General features: G+C 37.4%; 1 protein-coding gene across 1 annotated transcript in view; it reads right to left on the bottom strand.

The window, feature by feature from the left end:
* The window catches only part of NCAPG2 (non-SMC condensin II complex subunit G2), a 100549-nt gene that overhangs the window by 52926 nt on the left and 21684 nt on the right, over positions 1–25939 (bottom strand). The window contains exons 10-14 of the mRNA XM_036760200.1: positions 21023–21118; positions 19020–19145; positions 7042–7221; positions 4810–4962; positions 132–354 (exon numbers count right to left, since the gene is read on the bottom strand). Coding sequence (XP_036616095.1) covers positions 132–354; positions 4810–4962; positions 7042–7221; positions 19020–19145; positions 21023–21118 — 778 coding nt within the window. The remainder of the gene's footprint in view (positions 1–131; positions 355–4809; positions 4963–7041; positions 7222–19019; positions 19146–21022; positions 21119–25939) is intronic.

Here is a 25939-nt window from a genome sequence, read left to right as displayed (position 1 = left end):
CTACCCCTGAGTAATTCATTCAAATACTGAATGAAAATTACTGAAAAATGCACAACATTAATTAGTCTTACTTTAATTTATGAAATAAGATAAAATAAAATTTGTAGACTATAGAAGCATGTGTCACTTACCTATGTTAGTGGCAGCAGTGTGTTCATGAGCATGCTTATAAAACTTTCTGGCTGCAGCAGGATTCATCTGTATTAATGTGACACAGCGTTCACACCATACATCCTCTGGTTGATTAACAGGCAAGAAAGAATTAAAGAGAAGGTGCACTAGGCGCTGAGACACAGGGCGTGAATCAATTTCCAGACGGGTCAGAAGATGTTCCATACTACAAATTTTCCAAAACTTAAAAAGAAAATGTAGAAAGAAACCAGTTTATCATATTGTTTATGTACTTTTTCTAAGAAACTCCTTCATTTGAAATTACCATAGCAACATTTTTCATAATTGCCATCTCGAAATACTCTAAGTCATATATCCATATATTATGCCAATTTTTGTTTAAGTTAGCATAGCATTTTTGTATTCTTTATATACTGTTCTTATATAATGATGATGATGTTCTTTATATAATGTTCTTTCTCTTCATACTTTTACAACTTTAAAACATGAAACACAGAAAGCAATTCCTAAATATTCTATTAGCTTGATGGTTAGGGCAACAGACAGTCAAGTCACAATATACTGTATCCATCTTAGATTATTATTGTAGTCTTATTTATTTTCTAATGTTTAAGATGGCTAAAAATGATATTGAATGTTCAAGAAAAAAAATCTTAATTTACTTAAACCACCAGGGGGAAGCAGAGTAATTAATTTTACAATTCTTTATCTCCTAAAAGCTACCTTTCCCCAACGACTGAAAATTTAAAGCTAGTGACTACAATTGTCATATAACTTTGGGTTCGTAAATTCGTCTAGCCGTATGAGTGCACATTCTAATTAGAAGCAGAACCATCAAAAATTTATTTCTTAAAATTAAAAACCTCAGTGGACTTTTGATGGATTAGGCAAATTAGATGAAACTGACAATAGTTGATATTTATATTACACTTTAAGGTTTAAAAAGCATTTTACATAAATTCTTATTTGATCTTTATAACATTGTGAGAGTGTGTTACATGTTACTTGACTCTTTTTAGATGAGGAAACTGAGGCTGAGAGATCAATGGACATGCCCAGTCACATAAATAGTGGGTATGATTTGAATCCAGGTGTCTCTACTCCACAAGCACATTTTCTCATTTCTCTTCTGGCTATACTACCTTGGGTATTCTCTAACAAATCCATCATGCTCCAAGAATCTTGTTACTGGGAAAACCTTTCAATAGCCTTGGAACTCCACCTCATCAACATCCTCAGGGCAGAGCCATCATCTCAAAAAGCTCCATTTGTGGAGGAAGCTCAGCTCAGAACTTCTCATTTCTCACCTGGCTACACTATTTTGGGGCTTCTCTGACTTTTCCATGGTACTCTGCCCTTGCATCAGGTGCCTTGCTATGCTTCTATCCCACTTTTTAGTTTCTTTTTGTGTACTATTTTTCCCCATTGGACTTGTACACTCTGACAGCAGTGGTTTTTTGGGGTTTTTTGTATTTATTTTGTTCTTTTTTGTATTTATATCCCCAGCAGGTAGCACAATGATTGGCACATAGGAGGCACTTATAAATATAAGTACACATAAATACATATTATCTCATTTGAACCTAAAAGCTCGATAAGGTAGGTGTTATTATTATCCTAATTTGAACTAGAAGGCAATTTAAACCAAGCAAAATTAAGTGACTTGTTCAGCCTCACAGCCCTATTAAATGTCTTAGGCAAAATTCGAACCCAAGTCTTACTAACCAATCCCAAGTCTGGCATTCTTCTCTAAAACACCTCTTCCTGATAAAAAGATAAAGAAACACCACCTATAATTCTAACAGCTCTAATGATTCAAACAATCTAACTTTGAAAAACAGGAAATGGAGAAAGTTAAAGGCATTTTAAAATAATATGATAATTATCAATTTTTTAGAGAATTTCATAGCTGGAAGGAACTCAAAGGTCCATGTAGACCAATATCCTCATTTTGTAGAAAAGCAAATTATTTAATCAATATAGAAGAGTTGCCAAAGTGAGGATCAGAAAATACTTCAACAAAACACTCAACTGAATTGCAAAGCAAGGAGATAGGGCAATTTGGGGCCTGTCTACACCCACCATGCATCTTTTCATTGCGCTTTGGGTGATCATGAACTTTAACTCTTTGGCAACCGTGTTCCTTGACTCAGATCCATGAAAACATAACTAGAAAATGGTGTTAAAAAGATGGACTTTTGTTGCCAGGGGAAACTTGATGTTACTCAAAGGAATGCACCATTTCCCAATGGCAATCCAGCCTGCTCCCCTAAATATGTCCCATCTCCAGGCTCAACTCACGTCCATTTGTAATTTTTCTCTGAGAGACATAGATTGATGGAAGAACTCCAAAGAATGTCCATTTACCTGCAGCACAGAGATTGAACAATGGGCATTCCTCATCCTTCTGCTTTTTTCTGAGTAGCTATTCAAGACAAACAATTTAAACTGACTATTTAGGAAATTCTAGCCTTTTTTTCCCTCATGTCCTGATGTAATCAAGTACAACGTCATCTAGGAAGCACTGTATCTCTAAGACTTCACCATCTATATGGAATTCCCCTTCAGTTTGGGACTTTGACCTGTACAGGACAGCACCAGGATGTTTATCAAGTTTACAATCGCTAGTTTCTTGCTTCATTTTACATTAATGATGAAAGTCAACAGTTATCTCGATACAGCTTTTAAAGTTTCTTATGATTTTCACTTATGCATGGTAGAAACCTTGTTGGAGAGGCTATTAAAACAGACGCTTTTTTGGAGTCAATAAAAACTGTGAAATTTTACAGTATCTACATATTTCAAATTATGTATCTTATCAAGCTTCTCTAATTCTTCCACCTTTGCAAATGATCTTGGAATAAATTAACAGCAGTGAGTAGAAACTTCAAAAGGACAAAATTATAGCTGATATAAGGAAAAAATTCCTAATAATTAGAGATTTCTAAAATAAACAGGCTACCTTGGGATAATGTAGTTTTCCCTTCACTCACGCTCTTTAAGTAAAGGCTAAACAAAGAACTGCCGAGTATACGTTAGAGGATATTCTTGTTTCGTTACAGATTGGACCAGAATGTGTTGCTGAGGTCCCTTATCACTCTAAAAAGTGTCTGGGGAAGAAGGAAAACAATATCGCTCTGAATTTTATGTTGTCTCATATATTTATAAAGCCTAAAATACATGTAGCTACAAATCCCTAGAGAGTTGTTCTGCTGTTTAATATACTGTTAGTTCAAAGATCTGATAACTTCTATACCTGCTAATTTAGCTACAATTTCAATTTCGGTCTCAGTGCTTTTAAGCTTGTTTACAATTCAAAATTAATCAAACAGCATATAGATTATAAATAATTTAAGTATATTTATTTTATTTTAAGATATCAATTTAAACAAAATTTCCCTTTCCTTGAACCAGCCAATAATTTAAAACCAGAAATTATTGTAAAGCCGATATTTAAAGTGTTACAATCTGCCATGATAAAGACAGGAGTCTTTGGGTACATTCACATAAATTTTCTACTACATGTAACTCTCAACAAGGCAAATATGTTGGAATATGTACTTTTTTCAGCTAAATGAAGAAAACAAAATAAAACAGCTTTACTTCAAAAAAGTCAAACTGCATTTAGTGTAAAAAACTTAATACTTTATTTTTCTTCATTTAATTAATAGTAAAACATGAAACAGTTCGGAATTTTAGAGAATGAAAATAAAATTTTCTGAGAAGGCTAAAGTAGTTCAAAAATAAGTTTCTGTCCTTCTTAGCTCCTCCCACAATAATCTACTCCCTCCTCATAGCCACTTCTCATAATCTTTGTCTTCCTTCAAGGCTCAATTGAAGTGTCACATCCAGTTCAGTCTTTCCTGATTACCTCAGTTGTGACTGTTCTCTCCCTCTTCAACTTTCCTTTCACTGTCCTCCACTCCCAGTTAGGTTTTAGGATAGGGACTTGTTTCATTTTTGTCTTCTTATCCCCCAGGATGAAAGGCAGTATGGCACAATGGAAAGGGAGCTGGCCTTAAAGCCAGGAAGACTTGGATTCAAGTGCCACCTCTGACACATAAAAATTGTGTGATGCTGGACAAGTAACTTGATCTCTGCAACTCTCTGAGACCAGTGACGTCGAACTCAAACCATGATTATCTACATTTCACTGTATCCTTGTTTGTTTTCTTAAATATTTCTCAGTTACATTTTAACCTGGTTTCGGCTACACTCAGGAGTATTAGAGGCCTGCGTGCTACCAAGAGTCTGCCACCTCTGTTCTAAGACTCTAAGTTGCAAACCTGAATTTGCAGAGAAAGTTTACTTACCTGAGAGTTCCCTATACTAATGAAATCACAGGTTCAAGCCCTATCCCAATCTTCAGAACCATTTACATGGAGCAGCAGGTGATTAATGTTAACTAATTCGAACTTAAAGTTCATTCATAATCTATCTAGAACTATCAAAAAAGTGGATTCAAACATTCCCCCAGAGCCCCAAGATGACACAAAATAATTGGAGAAACACAAAAGTGATTCATCTGTTTAAATTGAGAGAGTAATTAAATATTTGGACTAGAAATACTAACCTATTATCTGAAGTTCCTTTGTCTTTTTTGTTTTCTGAAATATTGATAAGTCTCATAACAAATTTATCTTCTGAATTATCTTAAACAGCTTATATTTATCCTACCTTTGCAGCTCTGACAGCTTTAATTTTCAGCAGCAGATCAACAAAAGCTACTCTCACTTTTTCAGAACTGTCATGGAGACTGTATTTTAGAGTTGGTAGAAGCTGTTCTATTAATGGGTGGCTTAGTCTATTGTCCAAAAGTATCGGCAAACACTGCAACAAAACAACAAAATACACTTCAAAAAAGGAAAACTCCACAAGAAGGCCAAATAAGGAAAAAAATTCAAATTATTATTTGAATTGTGAAGCTAAATTACAAATATACAGAATCCTACACTTAGATGCCATTTAATCTAATCATCTACAATATTTAGCCTCTGCTTTGAGGCTTCTGCTAACTAAGAACTTAGTATCTTGTAACTTTGGATAAGTAACAACCTCAGTTTTTTTTTTTTATTTTGAAAATTAGAGATATGGGGTAGGGTTTCTCTACAATCTCTTCCAGTTCTAAAACCTCAAAAGACAACCCATTACATTTTCATATAGTTTTAACCCTTAAGATTTTCTTAAATTTAACATAATTTCCTCATAATTTCCAATCATTGGTCTTAGCATACTATTTAATACCCAGTTTTTTGAAATGACATCTTAAATTTAATAATTTATTGTAAACTTGTGGGGTTTTGCCTACATTGAAATTTTGATGATGCAATACTGCATCATGTAACAGTATAGGATCATATTGTAAACAAGTCATTACACACACATATGCGTGCCAATGCATGCTGAAGTTCCCTTCAAGACACATTTGCCTGCCAACACTTGCTTATTAAGACCTGTCGGCGGACTTGACCACTGATGCTCAACTTGTATTTTGTGTATTGTATTGTACTGTGTATTGTATTGTGTATTATAACTTTTATTTGCTGTGTTTGTTTGGAAAATAATATAATCACTACAACTTTAACTCTGTTATACAATAAATGAAACATGTATGAATGGTTTTTCAAAATTTTCTTCTCCTTTCTTCTTTCCTTATGCTTCCACACCTCCCCCTTATTTTTATTCAATGCCCTCCAATTGCACCCAAGGCAAATAACACTCTTGGATAGTTCCAGTACCCCGCCAGGGGCCAGTATCACCCACTTCGGAAACCTGACAGACATAAAAAACTTTCAGGGTGATATACAATGAAACAAGAAATAGCTGACAGAGAAATTGAACTACTTCCTCGCATACCAGTGTTTCTTCCAGCAAAACTTCAAAATTTCTGCTATTCAGTATATATTCTTTTTTTTTTTAATTTTTTTTTTTTGGTTTACAGCACTCAGTTTCATAGGGTTTTGAGTTCCAAATTTTCTTCCCCTCCCTCTCTTTCCCCCTCCCCCCAAGATGGCATGGAATCCAATATATGTTCTGCATATACCTTTGCATTAAACATATTTACACAATAGTCAAGTCATAAAGAAGAACCATGATCAATGGAGTAAATCATGAGAAAGAAGTATATATCTTTATTTGTAACATGTTTGCATTTTTCTCCCTGGACTTACTACCAAAGATAATGGAAGAAATGAAGGAACCTGGCTAATCTTCACAGTACTTAATTCAAATTAACTAAGAAAAGTCAAAATTCTACTAATGGTCATCTTGCAAAATGCTGAACTTATTAGTTTAGGAAGAAAGTACCACTCAAAAGTCAAATAATGAAATAATAAAATATTTGTTGCAAGACATTGTTTTAGGCAAAGTACAGCTCCTTGGTTGGGAAAAACTCAAAGTATATGTTCAACTGATATCAATAATATCTTCACATAAAAAAAGATATCATCTCTACACTCCCTAATTCTTCTACACAATCCTGTAACTCTGGTTATTGAAGGTGACGCCAATGTCCTACAGATTGGAAATATTCCATTTAAACAGGGCACAGGATCATAGATTTAGAGCTACAAGGGATTGTTCAACTCCTTAATTTTTCATATAGGAAAAGTCCTCAAATGAAAATGTCTGTCATCTTAGTAAAAAATTCAAAAAGGTTCTTCATCAGAGTTGGCCACAAGGTGATTGATTTTTTTTTTTTTGGATTACCACAAATCATGAAATCTAAGGCATGGGAAGTCTATGATCTACAAAGTTAAGAGGAGTACTCACAATGATAAAATAATGGATCTTTTGAAGTACTTGAAGTATTACAAAATTTGAATGGCAAAACTGCCCTGTTTAAAATAGAGCTGGGGAGGGGGAACTAAATTAATTTAATGATGATAGTTTTGCTTTCCAAATTATTACCTTAAAAACAGAGCAGCGAACATCAGCTGAGCTTGTATCAAAAGCTAGGTCTCCAATTACTTTCCTTAGAAGGTCAGTAAGTATGACTGGAGGCATCATTTCCCAGTATTTTGAAGTAATTTTACAAACACCAAGAATTCCTGTTGAACGGACCAATGGATATGGATCTTCCAAAAGACTCTATAACAATCAAGAAAGAAAACAGAGGCTTTATTGTTAAATAATTTTCATAAGAAACTTAGTACCTCAAAAATGCTTTACCCCTCTATAACTAGCCTGGTCCCAGACCCAAGACCTCTGTCTTGACCATAAGGTAGGTCCAGGGGCTGGATTTCTCCTCAGCAAATCCTCCCACCCCTCACCCATCCCTTGGAGAGATAATCTATTCAGCACTATAGTGACACCAAGGCAGAACTGGCCCAATTAAAGGTAAACTCCTCAAAGATACCTCACCTCACCAAGATGAGCCTTACTCCAGGATTCCATTGAGCCCAGCCTTGACAACTGGCAAAATAATGGGAATGGATATTTGCTCTGCAGCCACACATCTCCCAACCCTTCCTTCCCCCACTCACCATTCAGGATCCCATGAACTGAGTTACTGGCCGTCATGGATGAAACTCCCTTTCATGACTACAACTTCTCCCTGCTTCACAGCCATCCACGTTAGCTCCATCCCACCAGTACCTATCTCCCACTCTTTCCTTTCATTGTGCCCTCCAGAACCCCATTCTATTGTGAACAAACAGCCTTCTATCACCCAGGAAATTATTTTGCATGTAATCTGTGTTTTCTTATATGTATGTGAATTATTTCCCACAAATAAAACGTTATTTGAAGATAAGAACTGTTTAACTGTACTCTTGTCTCCCCAGTCTGTAGCATAGTGCCTGACATAGTAACAGCTTAATAAATGCTTGAACTGAATATAGAATGCCATTCTTTTCCTTTACTAGATGTTTGTATTTGCTTAAGTATTATTTTTGATGCCCAAAACGCAAAAATACAACTTTAAATTAACAACAGAATACTTCATGTCATTGAAATAGCTACTCATCATCATTAATAAGGATTTATAATGTTCTCACTATATGCCAGGCACTATGCTAAGTACTAGAGATACAAAGAAAGGCAAAAATATAGTCCCTTCACTCTAAGACTCACATTTGAGTAGAGAAAGACAGCATACAAACAACTTTTTATATACAAGATATATCTAGTATAACTGGAAAGTAATCTCAGAGAGAAGACACAAGTAGTGGGAGGAGGCAGAAAAACATACCTTATAAAAGGTGGGACACAAATAGCCTTAAAAGAAGCCAGCTAAGTCCCACTTACATTGCACTTTAAAGTTTGCAAAGCATTTTACATTTATTTCCTCATTGGATTTTAACAAAAACCCCATGAGGTAAATATTGCTGATATTAATATCCCCATTTAATATATAAAGAGATTGCAGCTCAGATTAAGTGACTTGTCCATAGCCTCAAAGACAATAAAGGTCAAAGAAAGGGATTCAAACCCAGAGTCCACAAATCTCATGTCATTTATGGCTGTATCTACATGAAAATATCCAAAAGCAAGACTATGGAATAATTTGGTTCTGAGGCCCAGAGAATTTAAATTAAATGACTTGATTAATGCCACACAGTTATTAAGTGAAAGAACCAGGATTAGAAATCAAGGTATCTATCTAATTCCATATCCAGTACTCTGTCCATTTTACTATGTTGTCTCTCCACTTAACCTCTTCAAACCTCAGTTGTCTTATCTGTAAAAGGGGGAAACCATTTTACTTCCTCAAAGGGCTGTTGTGAAGAAAACATTTTGATGAAAACCTAAATGAGCTAATAAAATGTTAGTTATTATCACTAATATTAACTAGTCCTGCCATTTGTAAACTATTATCATGGCCTTGGGTGAATCAGACCAGCCTAATGACACCTTCACCCATTATAGACATAAACTATGTGAGATTCATTTGCAAATTCACAAAATACATTCCAGAAATTACATTTTTAACTCTAAGATAAAAAAAAAAAAACTGAAGTGCTATAACTAATGCCACTCACATAATGCTTTCTAGGGTTTTTAAAAAGATATAAGACAAAAGCAAATACACAGTACATTATAAGCATGTAGGTATTACATAAATACAAAAGACTTTGTATCATAGAAAATTTTCTCATTTACTGAGTATCTACCACTAGCAAATATATTAGTATCAAAATTATTACATGGTGCTATTAATGCAATTAGGAAAGGATGTTTAGAAATAAGAAACTTAAGTGTTAGAAAAGAGGCGAAGTTATTTCATTTATTACCCATAAAAAAGTTCTGATATTATATATGTAGATTCTTCCTTAATATAAACTTTATTATCCAAGTTAAACCTAAACCCATTTTTCCAGAAATAAAGATATGTACAAGTTGCATAAGGCACATACGTCTGACATCTTCCTGATAGTCAACAAGATGATACTGAAAAATCCCCACAGATGACCAAACCAAACCTTACACCATTCATAGAGATAACTCTAAGAACCTAGCAAGTAATTTCTGATAATTTATATGTACACCTAAATGTCAAACTAGTTCTCAAATTTTTTTTACCAAGTCTGCTAAGCTCATTTGTGTATTTATTCCATTCTGTATCCTGAATAGCATGAATACATGAACAAACCATCTGCAGTAGCAATTAGATTTGAAGATCTTCCCCACCTATTAATAGGCCATGTGACCTGCTTACATCACAGGAAGCCTACTCATATGTGATAGGAGGAACTTTCTGACAGGAAAAGGAAGTTATGTCACAGGAAAATGCAGAGAGAGAGAGAGATGTAATGGCTGCTAATGGCCACCCTCATGATTGTTAGAACTGAACAGGGTGACTTAGTTGTACTGTGAGTGTGTCTTGGGGAAGACCCCAGCAGGGGGTCTGAGAGGTTTTGGGATGGCCAGGCTCCAGGTTGTTATCTTGTGTATTGAATGTTTTGGGTTCCTTGCTGTTATGGTGAAGTGGACTGACTGGATAAACGGCTTGTGGGATATGGTTCTCTGGTGTCTGAATAAATGATTTACTTCTTCTACTTTCTATGTGGAGAATCTAATATACTTTGTGATACAGAACTACATAGGCATTTTGACAATTATCATCTACATTGTTATTATCGTCTTACTGATATACCATCTTATTAACCCCAAAAGGGTTTTTAAAAAGAAAAGTACTTCAAGTCACTACCCAATTGATAAATTGTCAAAGGATATGAATGGACAGTTTTCAGATGAAGAAATTAAAGCTATCTATAGTCATATGAAAAAAACGTTATAAATCACTATTGATTAGAGAAATGCAAATCAAAACAACTCTAAGGTACCACATCACACTTATCAGACCGGCTAGTATGATAAAAAAGGAAAAAGATAAATAGTGGAGAAGATGTGGGAAAATTGGAACACTAACACATTGTTGATGGAGTTGTGAACTGACCCAACCAATGTGGAATTATCCAAGCAATTTAGAACTATGCTCAAAGGCTATAAAACTGTGCATACCCTTTGACCCAGTAATATCACTTTGAGGACTGTATCCCAAAGAGATCATACAACTGGGAAAAGGACCTACATGTACAAAAAATATTTATAGCAGCTCTTTTTTGGGTGGCAAAGAATTGGAAATTGAGGGGATACCTGTCAATTGGGGAATGGCTGAACAAGTTGTGGTATATGAATATAATGGAATACTAGTGTGCTATAAGAAATGATGAGCAGGAGGACTTCAGAAAAACCTGGAAAGACTTATATGAACTGATGCTGAGTGAAGTGAGCAGAACCAGGAGAACACTGTACACAGTAATAGCCACATTATGTGATAACTAACTTCGATAAGACTTGTCTTCTTAGCAATGCAAAGGTCTAAGACAACTCCAAAAGACTAATGCCGGAAAATGGTGTCCACATCTAGAAAAAGAACTATGGAGTCTGAATGCATATCAAAGCATGTTATTTGCTCTCTTTTTTTTTTCTTTCTTCTTTCTTATGGTTTCTCCCATTGGTTCTAATTCTTCTTTTTAACATGACTGATGAGAAAATAGGTTTAATATGAATATATATGTTGAGCCTATGTCAATTTACATGCCATCCCGGGGTGGGGGGAAGGGCAAGATGGAGAGAAAATTTGGAACTCAAAATCTTATGGGAGTGAATGTTGAAAACTAAAAATAAATAATTTTTTTTAAAAAATGGAAAAAAATAGAATAAAAGTACTTTTCTTACATTATTTTGCTTGAGCCTCACAGTCTTATGAGAATGAGATAATGCCTGTTATATATCTATTTTACAGACACGGAAATTGAGGCTAAGAAAGATTCAGTGACTAAGCCATGATCACATTGGTAGTAACCATCAGAGAAAGGAACTTAGCCCACATCCTCCTGACTCCAAGTGACTGATTATCCACTATATTTGAATTGCACTTCACCATTCATTTTACAGTTTAAAAAAAGGTTCCTTTTCACTACCTTCACCCCCTAAATATAACAGCTTCCACTGACGACATCAATGTCAACAAAAGCACATGTTCAGTCTGCTTTACAGTGATCCATTTTATGATGCTGTTTCCTGGAACGTAATGTACTTTGGCATAAGACAAATTCCCAACACGTGGCTTACCATATTCCACACTACTGAAACTTCTACCCATATATTAGGGGACTTCAATTATACTGTTGTTCCTTCAAACTCCCTAACTTCCGAATTCCTCAGGCACCTCAAATCCCACTCCTTTACTCCACCCTCAGCCACATAAAGAGACAGTTATAGATTGAATCTTACCATTATCTACATACGTTCCACCTGCTTCGGGAGAAACTGGCATTCCTCTATCTGACCATAACCTCCCATAACTCCATGCCACCAAAGGTCTCATCTTTCCTAACATCTATTTTCCCCTCGCACTAAAAATGCCAATCCCTCTACCTTTCAGTTCTTCTCAGATCATTACCCCTATTCTGACTTCACCATTCTCTTTTCCAATTTCAACTCTATGCATTGTTCACTGCTCTAAAATCCCTAACCTCCCGTTCTAAAGCCTACCACACCCCAACCCCTATTCACAGGTTACTGAACAGAACTGTAAGAACTGCTTGTTCACAACCACACTTACTAGGTAAAATTCATGTTTTTTGTTTCCAGCCAAGACAGCTACCTGAGCCAGAGACAGATCACCTAGTTTCTATATATCTATTCTAGCAAAACCTAAAAGTTAATAACAAAACCAATAATGACCAAGAAATCCGAAGAGAAACTACATTTAATGATTTCTTCCACCCCAGAAATGCAAAAGAGAGTCAGCTAAACCAATAAGAAAAAAGACTGCCAACAAAGTCTAACCCAGAACAAGGCAGTCACCCACTGTAACCAGAAACAGGCCAGAGATAAAAGTAGCCTGCAAGGAATTGTGCCTAGAAGCAAGAAGAACAGAAAATTCTCTGAGAAAACCCTAGTGATCAAAATACCCCAGAGTGGGGAGACGGAGCCAAGATGGCAGCTGGAAAGCAAGGACTTGCTTAAGCTCTCCCCCAAATCCCTCCAAACACCTGTAAAAAATGGCTCTGAACAAATTCTAGAGCTGCAGAACCCACAAAATAGCAGAGGGAATCAGGTTTCCAGCCCAGGAGAGCCTGGATGGTGGCTGGGAAGGGTCTATTGCATGGTGCTGGGAGCAGAGCACAGGCCAGCATGGGCTTCGCCAGGACAGACCAGACCTGGAGTCAGCCAGCCCGAACAGGCCTTACAGCCATGAATCAGTGAGTTGTGGCAGTTACCAGATATCTCAACCCACAAATGCCAAAGAGCAGGTTAGTGGGAAACTGCAGGATCAAGTTCAGAGCAGTCCGGCCTCACTGCTGGGGGTGTCGGAGGTGGTGCAGTGGTGGCAGTGGCAGCAGCAGGAAGCTCCTGAGGCTGCTTCCAGAGCTGCAGCGTCAGCTGCTTCCCCAGTCTCTGGCTCACACGGTGGGAGGAAGCTAGCAGTGGATCAGAGTGGGAGTGCAAGGAGCGCTTTGTGGGCACAAAGGGAGTTTCCCTTGCTGTGCCCGGCTTGGATCTGGACTGCGGTCCTGGTTGGAGGTTCTTGGTGAGGAGGAGCGCTGCTGTGACAGAGCCTGTGCTGACAGTGGAGCAGAAGTAGCTCTGAAAACTGCAGTGCTTGGACCCTAAAGCTTGGGACAAAGTACTATCTACTCTACAAGCAGTCACATGCCGACAAAAAGCTCAAGGGTCAAGTGGTTGGCTAGGAGCATGGCTAGGCAGTGAAAACAAACTTAGACTCAAACCAAACTCTATATTCCTTTTTTGGTGACAAAGAAGGTCAACACATACAGCCAGAAGAAGTCAACAAAGTCAAAGAGTCTACATCAAAAGCCTCCAAGAAAAATATGAATTGGGCTCAGGCCATGGAAGAGCTCAAAAAGAGAAATGAGAGAGATACAAGAAAATCATGAAAAACAAGTCAATGACTTGCTTAAGGAGACCCAAAAAATACTGAAGAAAATAACACCTCAAAAAACAGACTAACTCAAATGGCAAAAGAGCTCCAAAAAGCCAATGAGGAGAAGAATGCCTTGAAAGGCAGAATTAGCCAAATGGACAAGGAGGTTCAAAAGACCGCTGAAGAAAACTAGAATGGAGCAAGTGGAAGCTAGTGACTTTATGAGAAATCAAGATATTATAAAACAGAACCAAAGGAATTAAAAAATGGAAGACAATGTGAAATATCTCATTGGAAAAACCACTGACCTGGAGAATAGATCCAGGAGAGATAATTTAAAAATTATTGGACTACCTGAAAGCCATGACCAAAAAAAGGGCCTAGACATCATCTTTCAAGAAATTATCAAGGAAAACTGCCCTGATATTCTAGAACCAGAGGGTAAAAAAGAAATTGAAAGAATCCACTGATTGCCTCTTGAAAAAGATCCCAAAAAGAAAACCCCTAGGAATATTATAGCCAAATTCTAGAGTTCCCAGGTCAAGGAGAAAATACTGCAAGCTGACAGAGAGAAACAATTCGAGTATTGTGGAAACACAATCAGGATAACACAAGATCTAGCAGCTTCTACATTAAGGTATCAAAAGGCTTGAAATATGGTATTACAGAGGTCAAAGGAGCTAGGATTAAAACCAAGAATCACCTACCCTGCAAAACTGAGTATCATGCTCCAAGGCAAAATATGGATTTCCAATAAAATAGAGGACTTTCAAGCTTTCTCAGTGGAAAGACCAGAGCTGAATAGAAAATTTGACTTTCAAACACAAGAATCAAGAGAAGCATGAAAAGGTAAACAAGAAAGAGAAATCATAAGGGACTTACTAAAGTTGAACTGTTACGTTTACATTCCCACATGGAAAGATGATGTAATTCATGAGACCTTTCTTAGTATTAGGGTAGCTGAAGGGAATATATATATAGACAAAGGGCACAGGATGAGTTGAGTATGAAGGGATGATACCTAAAAAGTAAAATAAAATTAAGGAGCGAGAGAGGAATATATTGAGAGAGGGAGAAAGGGAGAGATAGAATGTGGTAAATTATCTCACATAAAAGTGACAAGAAAAAGCAGTTCTGTTGGAAGGGAAGAAGGGGCAGGTGAGGGGGAATAAGTGAATCTTGCTCTGATTGGATTTGACTTGAGGAGGGAATAACATACACACTCAATTGGAAAGTAAGGAGAAGGGGATAAAAAATGGGGGATGATAGAAGAGAGGCAGATACGGGGAGGAGGTAAAAAAAAAATTTTTTTACATAATAAAAAAAAAAAGCCCCAGAGTGGGGACCTTGAAATTCCCAGAGAGGGGCAGCAGGTAATAATCAGCACAGCAACACTCAGACTTGGACAAACCATGAGCTTCTAAAGTCCCCAGCACTCTATCCTAAGATAAGAGACATACCAAACTCATCCAAAACTTAACTCATTTTCTTCTTCTTCCCCTCCCTTTTTAAACATCCCTGTTTTCACTGAAGGTAGCACCCAGTCTCCCAGGTTCCCATCTTTGGCATTATCCTCCTAACTTTCACTCATCCCATAAATCCAAACAGTTGCAAACTGGAGAAAACAATAAAACCATGCAGATGTATCCACTAAAATATATGTTACATAATCTCAACTGAATTCTTATTATGGTAAAGCAATCCTTTTATAATTCCATAACCGATTCACCATTCCACTAATCACAGTAGCTTTTCCAAACCTTTCTCTTTCCTCAAACAACCCATGACTCCCACTCCCAGCTCATGTTTTATGGAAAAAACTGAGACCATGTACCAAGAGCCCCTTCTCCTCACCTTCTCCTCATTTCACATCACTCAGATACCTTCTGCTTCTATCTCCTCCATCACTCTTGTCTCATATGAGGAGGTGGTCCTTCTCCTTGCTAATCCAAACCCCTCCCTATGAACAAGTGATTTGGGACTGGGCCTGTTCTATGGTAGTTTAGGTTCAATAAAAACAAGTCATTTGTAGGTTATTCAATAGTTAATAAAAGATTTACTTAGGAATAACAGAATGATAATTCAACAAAGACAGAAACTGAAAACACCTAGAGCTGATTTATAATTCACCAGTCAAATATCTGAGACCTTCCCCCAGTCTTCAACCCTAGTCCTGTAGGATGCTCTATACTCAAATGATAAGGGAATAATAACAGTCTGAGACCTTATCCCTCCTCATCAGCCCCCAGTTAAGGAAGTATGGAAGAAATTCTCAATATGTTTTAAGGAAAAATCACAATAACCTGCAGAGGAAAGGATTAAGATATTACTCCTACGTAATCCCTATCTCACATGAAAAAGTAGGCCCTCTTTTAGCCAAAGCAAAAACCTCTACACACTTAACTGGTTCCATTCTATCCTGTGGTCTCCAGCAGATTGTCCCCTCTATCACCCACACTCTCTCTTACTTATCTTCAATCCTTCCCTGTCTAATGGTTACTTTCCTACAGTAGTCTACAAGCATGCCATGCTTCCCCCATCCTCAAAAATCCATCTATCTCTGCTGAGATATCATCTTTCCTCCCTTTTGGGCTAGATAAGAAAGCCATCTACAACCAGAGTCTGCATTTCGTTTTTTCCCTCACTCTCTTAACTCTATAAAGTTTAGCTTCTAACTTTGTTATTCAACTGAAGATAGTCTCTCCTAATTTAATATGATCTCAACTGCTGAATTTAATAGCTTTTTCTCAATTCTCATTCTTCCTGACTCAACAGCCTCTGATACTCTCTCCTTGTTACTCTCTTCCCTCTGTGCTTTCACTACACTGCTTCTTCCTGGTCTTCCTTCTACCTGTCTGATGTTCAAGTTTCAAGGGAATACTCACAGGTATCCTCCAAAGCTCTGTCTTGGGCCCTAGTCTCTTTTCTCCTCTATGAGATTTTACTTGGTAAACTCATCATCTCCCACTGGATTCAATTGTCATCTCTATATAGATGATTCTGAGATCTATTTATCCAGCCCTAACCTCTCTCCTGACTTCCAGTCTTGAATTTCCATCTTCTGTCTATTAGATATCTTCATTGGATGTCCCATAGACCCCTCAAACTCAATGTGTATAAAAATGAACTCATTGTCTTTCCCCAAAAACTCTCCCCTCTTCCCGACCTATTACTATGCAGGACCTAACCATCCTCCAAGTTACCCAGGCTCACAATCTAGGTGTCATTCCTCCCTCCCCAACTCAATCTGTTGCTAGATCTTCTCAATTTTACCTTTGCAACATCTCTCTTAACCCTCTCCTTCTTTCCTCTGACACTGCCACCACCCTAGTGCAGGCCCTCATCGCTTCACAGCTGTACTACTGCAAGTGTCATTGCTCTCCTTGCCTCAAGTGTCTCTCTGTTGCAGTCCATCCTCCACTTGGCCATCAAAGTTACTATCCTAAAGCACAAGTCCTTGCTTAATAACTCCAGTCGCTCCCCATTACCTCTTTTTAAAGAATCCTTTCTAACCTGACCCTTTCTTATCTTTGTAGATAACTTACACTTGACTTAACTCCGAATACTCAACAATCCACTTACATTGGCCTCCTTGCTGTTCCTTGCACAAAGCACTCCATGCATTTACACATGCTGTCCTCCATACCTGGAATGCTCACCCTTTACCTCCTCACCTCCAGATTTCCCTGACTTCTTTTAAGTCTACAAGAAGGGTCTTCTTTCTTAATGCAAGTGCCTTCCCTCTGAGATTACCTCCAAGTGACACTGTATGAATTTTGTTTGCATACCGTTGTTTACATATTGTCTCCCCCCATTAAGTTAAGAGCTCCTTGGGAACAGGGACTATTTTTGCCTTTCTCTATATTCCTAGTATTTAGCACAGAGCCATCAGCAAAAATGCTCAATAAATTCTTTTGACTTGACTTGATTTGTGAAATGTTGCCATTTCTATATCTCCAACACCTCTCACATTCAATTTCTTCTCTCCAATCACATATTTACTACCTAAATTTAGGTTTCTCACCTAGATTATCACAATTTATCACTTCTCACCTAGATTATTACACCAGCCTCCTAATGTAATGATAATGGTGGGGTGTAAAATCTTCCTCACCCATTAATAGGCCTCATGTGGAGTCCATCAAGGGAAGTTTGCTTACAGGAAGGCTTGCGCACCTTTTGTTAATAAGCTAATTAGGCAGTGAGTCTGGTTGTGATGCCTTCTGGCTCTGAGCCTATCAGAAAGGATATATATTCTGAGAGATGAGTTTTGGCTTTGGGGGCTTGCTTATGAGAAAGATGTTGTGATTCCCTGGTCAAGACTCTCTGAGTAGCCATATGTTCAGAGTTTCCAACTCCTCAAAGGTAAAGGCTCTCTCAATTCAGTGGTGAATGTAAAGTTTTGATTCAGACAGTAGAGCGCTGCCTGTTGGTCTTTATTTCTCTTCTCTGCATTTCCTGTGTTTGTATTTTAAGTGATTAAAAAAAGAAAGATTATTGACCCCTGAAACAGCTATCTTTCCTTGGTAAAGCAGATAAAAGAACCTGTGCTAGCAGCCATCCTGGGTGTGCCAGTGTGGTTACCGTTACACCTAATTGGTCGACCTGCCTCAAGTCTCTCCCCACTTCAATTCATCCTACATATTGCTGCCCATTTTTCCTTAAGAGTAGGTATGGTTATGTCATTACCTTACTCAAATCATTTCCAGTGGCTACCTGTCATCTCTAATAAAAAATATGAAACTCAACGCTTAGCTTTTAGATCTATCTTCCCAGTCTAAGTGGACATTATTTCCTCACCTGCACTCTGTAATCCAGCCAAACTGGCCTTCTCTGTCCCTCATATGATACACTCTATGTTCCATCTCCAGGCCTATGAACTGGACATTATATAAACCAGGAATGGGTTCCTGTCTCACTTCTACCTAACAGATATCCCATCTTCATTTCTGAAACAGCTCAAGCAGCACCTTTACCAGAAGCCTTCCCTCCAAAATTATCTACTTTATATGCCTTTTTCGTTATTTATTTTATATTTATTCTACATATAATGATGTAAGTCCCTGCTTCCTTCCCCATTAGAATGTAAGCTCCTTTCAAATAGGAACTGTTTCATTCTTTGTAACTGTATCCCCAGCACCCAGAACAGTGCATGGCTTTATTGGATACTTAATAAATGTTAATCAGTTGAATGAGGGTCTTATAACAAAGTAGTTGAAAAAAAAAAACCAACAAGTACAAATAAACTATAGAAGTTTAGGAAATGGGTCTGAGTTTTTAGGAAAAACTTTCATAGAGATGAGGGCTGAACTAAACTCTAAAGGACAAAGAGAATTTTCCCATTCCAGGCACAAGGCAAACCATGAGGAAAAGCAAAAAGCCAGTAATGAACAAGACTTGTTTAAGAACACAACTTGACTGCAGCTGTAACAGGTAATAATTCATGTCTGTAAAACTTACAGTTACCCTTCAACTTCGTAAAACTTACATAGAGTTCTTCAAACTGCTTCTGAATTTCATCATCCATGTCTACATTATTAAGGTTAGGATCTCTAATGGGAAATGCTTCAACAAATAACAATGCTGCATTTGATCGAACTTCAGGATTTCTGGCCTGTTCAATAAAGAAAAAAGCCAATGACTTAATAATCAAAAGGAAAATTCTGCTGAAACATTTTAACTCAGTGTGAAAAATTAAACATATCTCTCTTTTTTGCTGATAAAAGACTGTATGCTACTTAAGTCTCCCCGAGCTGCTAATTTCCCTCCACCATCAAAAAACACATGGATTAATTTTGTATATATTCATGTTTACACATAATCATATGTGTGCATGTCTCCCCCGCATAAATGTCAGATCCTTGAGGACAGTGAATATATGTATATAATGGGTACTTAATAAATAATTGCTGATAGACTGATTCAGTATTATTGCATGTCTCATGTTTTTGAGTCAAGTTAGAAAATGAAGATATGTCTGACTATTGCTTTCAAGAGTAATAGACAATTTCATTAACCCTAAATACAACATTTTTCTTCTGATACAGTCCTACTCATCCTATGGTCATCCACAGCAAAAAACAGTATCAGAACTACAAAAGAAATTTGGGAGCTATTTTTGAATCTAGGGATTTTTAATTCAAAAAGTCATAATTTTTCCTATAAGGCTACATAAAACACATCTTTATTTTTGTTAAAAAGAAAAATGAAAATAATATTCTAAGTTTAATGGTAAGAAACTGGAATTTTCAACGTTTTGATTAGATAGATATCAGTATTGTTTGGTGATTCAGCAACACCAAAAAAACACACTCCCAGGAGATTTTGTGCATATATTCTTATATTCAGAAACTGTTTTATATGGCTATCTGAAAATATAATAATTAACCCTACCAAAGTTTGGAAAAAAATATTAGTCTACCCTTACAGAAAAGCATAGTACCAATGCACCTGGAAAACCTTAAACAGCCCTGGCGTGGTACCTCAAAAAAATAATTTAGAAGACTGGAGATAATTCAGAGAATGAGAATGCATAGTCGAGCTGAATTTCGGGGGTACAAAAAACTACAGAGATCTTCTAGTTCATTTCTAGATCTTCTAGTTATTTTACAGATTAAAAGTTTTAAGATTAGGAAATTTAAGGTCAATTGTGTTTGTCCTTCATTTTCAAAGAGGACCATGACATCAGGGAAATGATAACATGACTTGCAATTCACTTTGATTTGAGTAAGGAAAGGCTGTGCAAGGTCACCAGCCTCACTTTAAGGTCAGTGAAGTTAACTGTTCAAGATCCTAAAGTTCATTAGCAAATAAAGAAAAACTAGAATTCCTTTTCTATTCCACTACTGGCTAGGCAATATAGCCTCCTATACCAATGAATTCACAGGTCTGGGGGGAAAAAAGAAAGGAAAACAAAACATGAACTTAATAAGGAAAATGTGTATGTGACTTTGAGGATTAAAATGAGCTTAAAACACATCTTTAAAATAAATATTAGGAAATACCACTTAATAATAGTAAATTTATGGAACTATCTCAAAAGGTACCATTGAGGTGTAGTGTAGAGGACAATGGACAGGGCATCAACAAAACTGAATTTAATACTAGTTCTATTACTACTTGGACAGAAAAAAGGAAGTTCAGAAGAAGATCAAGTTTAGGGAATGCTGTGAGGGGTGGGGGAGAATAATGAATATTTTGTTTTGGTTTTGTTCAGTTTCCTATAAAGAAAATCCAGTTCAAAAAGTCCAAAAGGCAGTTGGTAATGTGGGACTGGAGCTTAAGAGATTATGGAAAGAGCACCTGGGGAGAATCATTCTATAAATTTCCTATATGACCCTGCTTCTAACAGTTTTATTTTGACAAAAAAATTCACAGAAATTCACCCAATCAAAACCACCTCTTTCATGTATTTTTAACTAAAGTATTCCAAACTAAGGGGCACAATTAATATATGTAAAATATGTTCATATGATTTAAAAGGTGGCTTACCTTTAATCCTCTCCAAAGAATAGGTTTATACAATCTATATAACATTTCTTCTACTCCTTGACGAAATTTTTTTTGATGGTGAAAATAACTTAGCACCTGTATAGGCAAAAGCAGAAATATGGTTTGTATTGTAAAATAAAAATTTTAGAAGTCCTTTCAAAGGAAATCAGGGGAAAAAACTATTCTGAGCCTTCTAAAACAGAAATTGGCAGTTAGCATATTGTGACTTATATATGACATTTTTGTGATTCTCACGAAAATCATCTTCAATAATTTCTCAAATGGAGGCAGTGGAAAAAAGTCATTGAATCTATTTACCTATAAGGAACAAAACTACAAGAGAAATAAAGAATATGAAATTATGAATCAGCAAACATCCATTCTAATCTTACCACTAGCAATTATTAGCTGTGTGGCCTTGGGGATGTTATTTAACCACTTCAGTTCTTAAGTTTCCACATCTGTAAATGACAGGGCTAGATTAGACTGTCTAAGCTACCTTACAACTCTAGAATATTGCCTTAGAACTCAAGACTCACATCTAATAACAACAAGCAATGATTCCCTCTTTTGTCAACTAGGAAAAATTTTTACTACTTAGTCATTCTATCCCTCACAACTCTAAAATTCAAATGTTTCCCTACATCTTTAAAAGGAAAGATAACATATTTTTGTTTCTTCGTCTGCTTTTTTTTTACTCTCTTCTTTTCATTTATTCTTTACTTTAGGCATCCTTCCCAGTTTGTTCCCTAAATTCCTTACACAGTGACTCATGAAAAAGCACCTTTTCTTACTTCTCTTCAAACACAAGATTATATTATTGAAAAAGAGAAAAATACAAAAAGCGCCCATCTAATGTGGGCATGGCAGATTACAAAGATAAACGGTAGGGGTTTTTGTTTTCAAAATAACTTTCTAACAACTCCCTATAAGGAACTTTCATATAACCAATGACTACATCAATAAAGATCTTTCAAGTGAAGAAACTGGAGCAAAAAGTTATTATACACAATAAAGCATTAAGGAAACAATATGAAACATCTTACTTTCAAATGAAATCCCTTATTCTCCCCTTTTCAGTTTTCTGTCTGCTTTTAAGAAAAAAAAAATTTAACAAATAGTTGCCCTTTATCCATAATATGTCTTAAGACAATTATTTAGCAGACAACACTGCTGAGAATGAGGTGTCATAGAATGAAAAGTTAATGAACGAAGCATTTATTAAGCATATTTTATGTAAAAAAGCACTGGGATACCAATAGAAAAGTAAAACAACTCCTACTCTCAGGGAGCTGATATTCTAATGGAGGAGACAACGCTCCAAGTCATTGCTCCTCAGGGAGCAACAGCAAAGCAGATGGTAATAGCTCGTTTAATGTCATTTCCAATAATAAAATTTGTCCATTTCTAGGTTGAACTATGTAAAAGTGTTAAGAACTTTAGAATTTTATTTCTGGCCCTTCAGGAGCTATGGCTATGGCACTTTTGGGAGCGGTTGCAAGGTTACATTTCAACGGTTGCTTCCCAGGATGATCCCTCTGGCACTGAACTGGAAACAATGCTATTCCAAAGATTCTGGGGATCAGGATCATAAGATAGCTCCACTGGTTTCGAAGAGAGATGGTGGTCGAAGTGGTGGTGTTGGATTTACTAGCCTGGCACATGCTGCTTCCTGTCTCTCCCTCAAGGTTTCCTGCTTTTCAACTAGTTGGCTTGTTCAGCCCATGGGTAGAAGCCACGTGGTAGTTGGTATAGATGGCTGGCCCCTCTCCACAGGAGATGCTTCCCCAAATGATGGCTGTGAGGGACAGTCTAGAAGCAAGAATGGTGGTCTGAGGGAATGCTGCTGTTATGTGTTATGCTTATAAGATCTTTGATCACAAGAATTATCCCTGTTTAACCAATTTATCATACTACTATTGCGAGTTTCACTTTAGTCTATACTGCTAAGAAATTTAATTTCTTGCATGAAACAAAAGATGTGATGGTGGCTCACAAAAGGTTATAAAACTATCAAGCAATAGATGTTATATACAGGTGAAGACTACATTTGTTTATATATAGAGCTTGTGAAATGACCATTAAATGACCTTATTTTTAGACTATCATAAAATGATCTTTTTAATGAAAGTTCATGGCATATTATCTATTAAAATACATGAAATGATAGTGCAAAAAGATAGGAAAAGCTAGTGACTTTAGGAAATCTTCTGTATTCTTCATTTATCCTCAAGTAATTCAAATGTAAGCCTCAATAACCTAGATTTAAGCAAATCTTTTCATAAGGCATAAAATTACAGTAAGTCCTATTTCTATTGTGTAAGCTAAGGAGAATGAGTTGATCATGCTAGGTATAAAAATGAGTAGTGATGCTAACCTATTTTGTCAATTCATGACTGCCCAAAACCCAAAATTAAGACAGTAAATCCAGTGGACTGGGTTTCTGGTAGACAGCACCTGCTTTAATAGGCCCAAACATAGCAATGGACCTGTCGATTTTCAACTACTTTCTGCCAATTTCTTTATGATCAATTAGACACCAACCCAAAAAGCCCACAAAAAATAGTGCTTTAGGCAGAGCGGAGCCAAGATGGGGGGCTGGAAAGCAGGGACTTGCGTGAGCTACACCCCCCCCCCCTGCCCCCAAGGTCCTCCAAACACCTATTAAAAATGACTCTGAACAAATTCTAGAATGGCAGAACCAACGAAATAGAAGAGGGAAGCAGGGCTCCAGGCCAGGACAGCCTGGATGGTCACTGGGCAAGGTCTATCGCACGGAGCTGGGAGAAGAGCTGCGACCGGACCAACCAGACCAGGAGCCGGGCGGCGCAGGCCCTAGCGCCCTGAATCAGTGAGCTGTGGCAGTTACTAGACTTCTCAACCCAGAAACACCAAAGACAACAGAGAAGGTTAGTGGGAAAAACTGAAGGGGATAGAGTGAAAGGAGTTCGGGGTTCAGCCACCGCGCCCCCCCCCCCCCCAGGGGCAGTGAAGAAGGTGAAGCTACAGAACTACTGCTGCAGTTCCTTCTGGGCCCGGGGCCAGGCTCACCTGGTGGGAGGAATTAAATGGCAAATCTCAGCAGGAGTGCAAAGCCAGCTTAGATCTGAGTCTGGTCCAGGTTGGTGGTTCTTGGGGAAGGAGGAACACTGCCGTGGCAGAGCTTGCTGTGTAGCTCTGAAAACAACAGTGCAGCAGCTCAAACTTGGGACAAAGTACTCTATACTCTACAAGCAGTCATATACCAACAAAAAACTCAAGGGTCAAGTAAATTGGCTGGGAACATGGCCAGGCAGCGAAAATGCACTCAGATTCAGTCTCAGACTTTGGAATCTTTCTTTGGTGACAAAAAAGAACAAAACATATAGCCAGAAGAAGTCAACAACATCAAAGAGCCTACATCAAAAGCCTCCAAGAAAAACATGAACTGGTCTAAGGCCATGGAAGAGCTCAAAAAGGATTTGGAAAAGCAAGTTAGAGAAGTAGAGGAAAAATTGGGAAGAGAAATGAGAGTGATGCAAGAAAACCATGAAAAACAAGTCAATGACTGGCTAAAGGAGACCCAAAAAAATACTGAACAAAATAACATCTTAAAAAATAGAGTAACTCAAATGGCAAAAGAGCTCCAGAATGAAGAGAAGAATGCCTTGAAAGGCAGAATTGGACAAATGGAAAAGAAGGTCCAAAAGACCACTGAAGAAAATACTACCTTAAAAATCAGATTGGAGCAAGAGGAAGCTAGCGACTTGATGAAAAATCATCTTTCAAGAAATTATCAAGGAGAACTGCCCTGATATCCTAGAACCAGAGGGTAAAATAGAAATTGAAAGAATCCACTGATCACCTCTGGAAAAAGATCCCAAAAAGAAAACCCCTAGGAATATTGTTGCCAAATTCCAGAGCTCCCAGATCAAGGAGAAAATACAGCAAGCAGCCAGAGAGAAACAATTTGAGTATTGTGGAAACACAATCAGGATAACACAAGATCTAGCAGCTTCTTTTTTTTATTTAATTTAAATTTATTTATTTAACATATTTGGTTTTCAGCATTGATTTTCACATCAGTTTGAATTACAAATTTTCTCCCCATTTCTACCCTCCCCCCCACTCCAAGATGGCATATATTCTGGTTGCCCTGTTCCCCAGTCAGCCCTCCCCTCTATTACCCCCCTCCCCTCTCATCCCCTTTTCCCTTCCTTTCTTGTAGGGCAAGATAAATTTCTACGCCCCATTGCCTGTGTATCTTATTTTTAGTTGCATGCAAAAACTTTTTTTTTTGTTTTTGAACATCTGTTTTTAAAACTTTGAGTTCCAAATTCTCTCCCCTCTTCCCTTCCCACCCACCCTCCCTAAGAAGTCCAGCAATTCAACCTAGGTCACACGTGTATCATTAAGTATAACCTTTCCACAATACTCATGTTGTGAAAGACTAACTACATTTTGCTCCTTCCCAACCCATCCCACTTTATTGAATTTTCTCCCTTGACCCTGTCCCCTTTCCAAAGTGTTTGTTTTGATTACCTCCACCCCCATCTCCTCTCCCTTCCATCATCCCCCCCCTTTTATTTTTTTTTATCTTCCTCCCTCTTCTTTCCTGTGGGGTAAGATGCCCAACTGGGTATGTATGGTATTCCCTCCTCAGGCCAAATCTGATGAGAGCAAGGTTCATTCATTCCCCCCTCACCTGCCCTCTCCCCTCCTCCCACAGAACTGCTTCCTCTTGCCACCTTTATGCGAGATAATCCACCCCATTCTATCTCTCCGTATCTCCCTCTCTCAGTATGTTGCTCTCTCATCCCTTAATTTCATTTTATTTCTTTTAGATATCTTCCCTTCATCTTCAACTCACCCTGTGTCTGCCCTCTCTCTTTTACATATATATATGTATACACACACACATATATATATACATACACA

This window comes from Trichosurus vulpecula, chromosome 5 (genome assembly GCF_011100635.1).
Source record: "Trichosurus vulpecula isolate mTriVul1 chromosome 5, mTriVul1.pri, whole genome shotgun sequence".
In the NCBI taxonomy this organism is placed as follows: domain Eukaryota; kingdom Metazoa; phylum Chordata; class Mammalia; order Diprotodontia; family Phalangeridae; genus Trichosurus; species Trichosurus vulpecula.
The sequence above is the reverse complement of the archived record's forward strand: the minus strand, read 5'-3'. Positions and strand labels throughout refer to the sequence as shown.